The 7,715-nt window shown below is 38.9% G+C and overlaps 1 protein-coding gene across 1 annotated transcript; it reads right to left on the bottom strand.

Annotated features, from left to right (window-relative positions):
- Positions 1-2,743: 2,743 nt before the first annotated feature.
- Positions 2,744-5,739, bottom strand: CMTM6 (CKLF like MARVEL transmembrane domain containing 6; the record flags this gene model as incomplete). Its single annotated transcript, XM_010175926.1, has 3 exons — positions 2,744-2,893; positions 4,572-4,670; positions 5,563-5,739. Coding segments are annotated over 3 exons (426 nt in total), but the record flags the coding sequence as incomplete, so codon positions are not given.
- Positions 5,740-7,715: the final 1,976 nt, after the last annotated feature.

Here is a 7,715-nt window from a genome sequence, read left to right as displayed (position 1 = left end):
TCCTGTGACATATGGAAAACAATTAACCAGTTTCCCAGAGACTACTGTTTGTTGTTCTCATGAGCTGACAGCAGTGCTTGCATCCCTTTCAGTCAGAGATGGAATCTGATCCTCAAAGCTATACATGGATCAGTCAGTTGGTGAGAGAACGGGAATGAACTACCTACATGGAACAGCTGAAACGAAAAGCAAAACATGCCAAAACCCCCTCACTCGTAACAACCTGAAACACAGCAGGGCTGCCAGCACCTATGTAGTAGGAGAATCTATCAAACCATTCTACAAAGGTTGGCATTTTTTGTTTCAAAAGGCCTCATGTCAGATCATGGGAGTTGGGAGATCTTGGTCAGAGCCACCTTCTGACACCAGCTCCTTATGGCACCTTTTCATAACAGTCACTTGCTCTGTATTTCAGTTCCTCTCTGAAGTATCAGCAGGAGATATCATAGATAGGAAGGCCAAGGCAGAGATGACTTTACAGATCCCTTTTGGTACCAGTATCTCCAATTCAGGAATGGACACCAATAACAAAGCACTTAGGTGGGGAAAAGTCTATAGAAAAAGCAACCAAAACCCAGAACTCTATTTGTGTATTTTCAAGCTGAGAAAAATTACAGGAAAAATTACCTCAAGATAAAAGTCCTCTCATGGCGCTGCACTGCTTAATAAATATCAGCAGCACAGTGTTACTCTTGCACTGTATTTACAGTTTTTAATTATAGACCAAGATTTAGAGACTATAGACATTTTGATGCAAAAACGATTTCAGTAGAATCCTGGGCAATTAAAAAAAAAACCCAACCAAACCCCTAAACCTTTAGAACGTTGATCATAGATAAGGACACAATCCCTGAAGTAAGGCATTGCAAATCAGAGCAGAGATATTTCTCATTATGGCAAGTTTCGTTATCACCAGTAATGCTGCTTATAAAGAAAACATCTCTAATCTACCTAGTTTTCAGAGACAGCTACAGCAAGCTCTGTACACCTAGACTGAGATCAGGTTTTAGTGCAAATGGACACTAATAAATATGAGGAAAAAAAAAAGTCAGTCCAAAGAGCACTTTTTCACAAAGCAGGGAATTGGATGAAGGGAAGTATGTCTTTTATGTGTGGCTCTGCAACCAAGCTACAGCTTAAACATGATGCTTCACACCACCTGTCAACATTTACATCCTCCAAGCAAAGTGTAGTGTTAAGCTTCAGTCTCAGACCTCAGAGAGAGAACATCACAAACTCACATTCATCAGAAAGTGACAGCACTGGAAAAAAGCTCTGACCTTCTTTTACAGTCCTCTGTCTTCTAACAGCTTCCTTGTCCTTTTCCAAATACAGCTTGCTCAGCTAATTTCTGGAGGGCTTAGTCTCAATGCTGCCACAACAGGTTACAGGACTATAAATTTGTCAGACTAGCATATTGATGAAATGGAGTTAATGCCTGGAACACATGGCAAATGTCATGAGCACTCAAACAAGAATTGTTTTTGCATAATCAGCTTTTTCTCATTTGCTTTGGTATTTTGGAACATCTCCTGGCTCACAGCAATTTGCCCTACTTTTGAAGGCTTTCCTCTTAAGTGAGGTCCAGCACGTCTTCTACCTCAGACATCTGAAAAATGCCTTTTCACCACTTCATTTCCTTCACAGCCATCAACATCTGGTCTGATATGTCCGTCACTTCTCTGATACATGTGGCATCAGCAGTGTTCCTTGCAGTCCTACAGCCTGTTGCTTTTAAGACAAATCAAGGGTACAAGTGCTTGTTTACCTGTTTACCAACTGACCTAGCCAGTAGCAAGAAGTCTCAAGCTAGTGCCATATTTATAAACCAAGAAAATGGTGGGGTCCATAACCACTCTAGCAAAACTTAGCATTTACTATGCATAAACAAGCTGCATATGGTATTAACCTTGCAAGTAATATTCACCAGGATAGGACCCACATGCTGTCACATTTTTCCCACTGATGTTCAGATTGCCACTTTTTGGGTTACTCTGTGAAAACACTCTTCATCTTTTTCCTCTCACAGCTGGCTTTTCAAGTTTCTTCCTGCAACTTTTATAGCTTTTGAAGCAATCTGAAAGAAGATTCTGGCATCCAAGTCCAAACTCCCATGATCATGGGGTGCACAACTCTCCCTTAATATACGATTCCATTGCCCTCCCCATAAAACCCCGACACTCACTATTCCATTAAACTGATCGCCACAGACAGAACTGAGACATATGAACAGTAAAACCAAAACCAACCCCCTTCTGTAAGGATAAGAATTTCTGTAAGGCTCCAGTTAGGTATCCCTTTTACATTCACAGTTTGACCAGTAAGTACAAGCCTGAATTCTGCTGTACTAATTTATGACTCGTAACAGAAGTATCTGGTCCTTTTAGACACAAAATATCTTTAGGGTATAGCTCAGAATTTATGCATCGCACATTAACCTTTATTAGTCACCTCTGCCAAAAATCATATCAGCACACTGTTGTCTTTAAGTTATTCTATTTATACACACTTTTTTTAGTGTATGTCACCTGGGCAGGTGGCAGGACCAGTTATTAAGCAGGACCAGTTACCTTAGAACATAATGCTCAGGATGCCACTACTTGACCTAAGGATCTATAAAAATTTGTGATAAGCAATGCGTACAAAATTGATTAGAAGGAAGAGATAGAAGTTGTTACCAACAGTGCACTGAAAGTTCATTTTAGTTTGCTCCATTCAAAAAAAATGAATGAATTCCAGAAAGTTAGCTTTGTTTATTCAGTGGCTGGTTTTCTGTGGCACTCTGAGTGTTGCCAGGAGTCTCTGAGTGTCCGTCGGCGTTTTGTTTCCGACTGTGAAAATACTCTGTAATAATTTCAGCTAAAAATGCACCACTTGCAAGAAATCCAAACACCTGTGAAAGTGAAAGAAATATATGATTTTTAAATGTATAAACATTAACAGTATTCTAACATTGTTTGGAAGGATTTTCTGGACTACTTACATATGTTAATAACACTTATATATGAACATTCCAGTCCTCCTTAAATTGGCGGTTCCATTTAAATTAGAAATAGATCAGAAATCATAATTCTAGCACATCTAATGCAAACATTTTTACAGTTCTCATTCTCTTAATCAAGCTTGAACCGTATAGTATGTTCTAAACAGATATAACAGTAAAAGTATTTTCATTTTATTGCAAAAAATGAGTTATTAAAGAAGCATGGCATTGGTGGTATAGCAGAGTATTTATCCAAGAGATGGCTGCTGATTTGAGGGACTAAGTGGAGAAGAGTAAGACATGGAAGGTAAAAGGAGGTACGATCTGCAGAGCCTAAGCAAGTCCTTACTGGCTCAGCAAGGGGGGATGAAATGACGTTTTGTTAATGACATTTCATTATTAGTCATGGCAAGACAGTAATAAGGAGAAGGCTGGGTTTAGCAGCTTCTTTCAAACAAGGAAACACACACATGCATTATTCAAAATTTTACAAAAATTTTACACAACTGGTTTGCCCCAAAGCAATTTGACACTAGTAGGACTTAAATCACAATAGTTTTTGTTTTTCCAGCACCAGAAAAAAAAAGAAAGACTTTATACTGAAATCATTAGATTTGAATATATCAGCATCACAGAAGATGACTACACAAAAGTATGTATCTCTAATAGCTCATGCTGCCTGTGGATCAGAATTATTTTGCTTTCTTTTCCAACTCATTTTTTCTCATTCAAGAATAAGATAAAAATTTGATCTTTTAAACTCACATATTCACAATTCCAAGGTTTTTCTAAAGAAGTGCCAAATGTGTGAGGAATTATGACACCCACAGCACCCCGAAGGCTCTTCAGTGCCTTCCCCTCAGCCTCTTCAGTGTTCTCTGGGAGATGCATGCCCTGTTGCTCTTCTAACTATTTCTGTCACGGAGGAAACCACTACTCTTATTGCAGCTTTTGCAAGTCAGCATTCTCCACACTTGCTTTATAATGGCTGGCAAAAGACATGGTTTCTTGCTGACCTTGTGAGAGGATGACATTATGAAAGGACTCCCCAGGGAGGTGCTCATGGCACCAAGCCTGACAACATTCAGGAAGCATTTGGCCAAGGCCCTCAGACACATGGTCTGAATCTTGGGATTGTCCTGTGCTAGGACAGGAGTTGGACTCGATGAGCCTCCTGGGTCCCTTCCAACTCACAACATTCTATGATTCTATGAAAAAAGTAGGCATTTCAGAAATGAGGACATTGGAGAACTGGGGAAACTGATAGGTGGCAAAATTGAAACAGTGACAGATGATGGGGAATAACACAGAGCAAAGGCAATGAAGTCTGAAGAACCCAGAAGCAAGCTGAAAACACTGGGGAGCTGCAAGTGCACACAGAGCTTTCCAGCAATCCTGAGGAATGCCCGTTCTTTGGATTTCCTATGGTAAGTTTCTGGAAGGTCTGAAATAGCTAATTTCTCCTGAAACATTGCAGTGTACTGAATTCTGTTCCCTGCCCAGTATTTTCCCTGCCAATTGAGCAAGGTTTAGAGGGCAGAGAAGTTACCATACAAGATAAATCTAAAGTAAATTATGCAAGACTTACACACGCAGCTTTTTCAACAGCAGACCCTGAGCTGGTCGCAGCAAGCACTATTGATGCTAACAAAAAACAGCCACCTATGGCTGGCATGGCCCAAAAATTCTGCAAATACAAAAAAAACAGTTACAGAATTGTAGATACACTACCTGAAAAATAACAAGCATCATAACAGCAGCTGAGTTAATCTGCAAGTGAATTTATGCTTTGAAACTCTGGATGCTAATGGGAGCTTCAGTAAATCTATTTTACAACTATATTCCAAACAACATTCAACGTTATCAACTATTTAAAGGAGTCTGCATCACACACTCCCCTGGTTTTGTCTTCTTTATGTATTTTATTCATTTAATCTAACTTCTTTCACAGTCAAATTCAGGCTCAGGTCAACCACGCCAGCATTATTCCCTATGTAAAACATCTCGGAAACCAAAAACCTCTAAGTAATGTGCTCATTCAAATCTCTTACTACACTCCCTTATCTGTACCTTCACAGAAAAAAACCCTACTGTGTGCTCTGAAGAGAAATAGGAAGGGACACTCATAAAACACTTGAATATTCTTACTGACTTCACAGAGCAACTCTGTGCCCCTGCTTTATCTTTTGAAATATAAAAGCATAAGCTGTAACAAGGATGACTATTACCAAAAAGGAGGTAGGCTACACCCAGTAGGAAAACAGACAGGGTAAACAGGCAAGTTAAAGTATCACGCTGGCAGTAAGCTGTGTTCCATGTACATACAGACAGGCCATGAATACCCAGTAGTATTAGTCTGCCTGAAAGACTTTCACACAAGTCCCAAAATCCTGCAGTTAGCCAACATGACAATTTTGGAAAAATAAAAGGGACTCTCAAAGTTGACTCATTTTTAAACTACTTTAATTTACACTTTAAATAGAGAAGGAGATTCATTCTGCATAGCCTTTTTATTCCACAGTAGTCTTTAAGCACTTACAAGAAATGGTTTGTTATTAAAAAAAAAAAATATTCCTTACCACTCTCTGTACTTTATCCTCCCCAAATGTTTCATATACATCAGTGCAATACACACACAGGATCAGGAGGCTCAAAAGAAAGGCGCTGCAGCTTATGAATTCAAAGAAGTACAGTCCGCCACACTTGAAACAATCCTCCACAATTTCTTCACAAATAACAGCCAGAAGAGAGAGAATCTGCAAACAAATAACATGCTAGAGTTGGATCAAGTCGGTAATATCTTCAGCAAACAGACATCTCTGATATGAACACTAATAAAGGCAGCTGCAAGAAAAATCCTCAATCTACAAAGAACCCTTTAAATTCTGCACTGTTTTCTTACAGGCAGAAATAATTATAAGGTGACATGGTTTACTCTTGCTGTTAAACTTGGTCAATGAACTACACTCGGGTAAGCTGAGCACACCCCACCAAATGTAGGCTTCTTGATTACAGTCACGATTCCCAGTTTGTGGTTTTGTGTAGTTGCCAGCTGGAAGCAGACGAGGCAGGCAGCGTGGCAAGCACACATCCCACTCGGAAAGAGCAAAAATGCTGTTGCTTACTGCTTAACTGCACTTAATTTTAAATGCATTTGGGTCCAGGGTGGAGGGAGAAACTGGCTGGCATCGGCACTTCCTGAAAGTTTACACTTGACGTTACCTCCCTTGATAAAACTTGAGAGACAAGTGCATGTAGCCAATAGCTTATGTGCTTATGAGCCAGCAGTGACAGAAGCTCAGCTCTACTTGTAGGAACCAAAACTTTAAGCTATGTTTAAGTTACGTTGATCCTTGTAGTAAGGAGTTCACCAAATTAAAACTATTAGTAGGAATCAGACTTGGTCATAAAATTGAGACCGATATAAGCATGATGATCATATTTTTAATGAGTATATGGGCAATAATGAGGTTGACAGTTCTTATTTTAAAAAATATTAAAAATCAAATTCTAAAATTCAGAATTGTTCTTGGAAAATAACCACCAGCCTTTGGTTTCAGTTTTCTGACAGTAAAAATAAGAACAATTTAGCACGTGGGAAGTGTAAATTCCTCCTGCTAAGCCAGACCTCATGAGGGCACGGCAAAGTATCATGTTCTGAATATCCTGCAATCATATAAACAGGATCTGAGAAAGGCAAAGAACCTGAGCTGGGGAACTGCAGTGTTACTATCAGGCCTCCACATACTTCCCTTCTCTCCCGCAGCAGCTGGCAAAGCAAACTTCTCAGCAGCCCTCGCACCTAAAACCGCAACTACAATGGTTGGCTGGGGAATGTTTTGAAGTCTGAATTACCAATTTTTAAGTATTTTTTTGCATTTCAAAAGATTTGCTTTATTTTCAATTTTATGACTTTCAATTTCACGTGGTCAGCTAAAGTGTGAGATATGTTTTCATGTCTTTTTATCAGCACTGAAAACTGAATGTCATAACTTTTACCTGGGATGAAAGAGAACATAAATAAACCTGCCCTTAAAAAAAATGTATAAGCCCAGATAATGATAATATGATCTAAATATCTGGAAAAATCCTCTTCCCTGAATGCACAAACAAGTAGAAAAAAATCCCACTCAAAGAGTAGCTATAAAAGGTTCAGTATCAAATAAATAAGATTTACCAAGTGAAGTCCTGTGTGGGACTTGTCCAAGTCAATATTCAATTTTTTATTAATAAGCTGAATAACAAAATCGAGTACATTATTAAAAAAGCTTTGGCTTGAAGAACTGTGATTAAAGTAGTGTATCAACAGCATGTTTAGAAGCTGCCAGAGAGTTCTGCTTGGGTTTCTTAACTTGTTTTTTGATATCACAAGAAACAAAAGGAATCACTCTATTGTCCTACTACAAAAAAAAGAATAGTTTTAAATACCACTAAAAGAGTGGTTCCTAATTTCAGTTTATATAGTTACAGCTATACAACACAGCAAGAAGTTTTTTCTATTAGGCAGAAGATGACTGTCTCTATTCATCTGCATTTTAGTAACATCCTGCTATTAGATACAGTATAAATACATGAGCCACTTTAAACAAGCCAGGAGACTGAGCTTTTCATCCATTTTCCCAAGAACTGATCTGCCAGAGACCCACCTTGGTTTGTCAGCATTAGTCCTGGGACGAACCACACAGGCTCACATGAAGCAGCCAAAGCTCCCTCTGTTTTGTTTTTACATCTG

The sequence above is a fragment of the Antrostomus carolinensis genome, unplaced genomic scaffold, assembly GCF_000700745.2.
Source record: "Antrostomus carolinensis isolate BGI_N321 unplaced genomic scaffold, ASM70074v2 scaffold27089, whole genome shotgun sequence".
Taxonomy (NCBI): Eukaryota; Metazoa; Chordata; class Aves; order Caprimulgiformes; family Caprimulgidae; genus Antrostomus; species Antrostomus carolinensis.
Note: the sequence above shows the minus strand (reverse complement) of the source record. Positions and strands in the feature narration are given on the sequence as shown.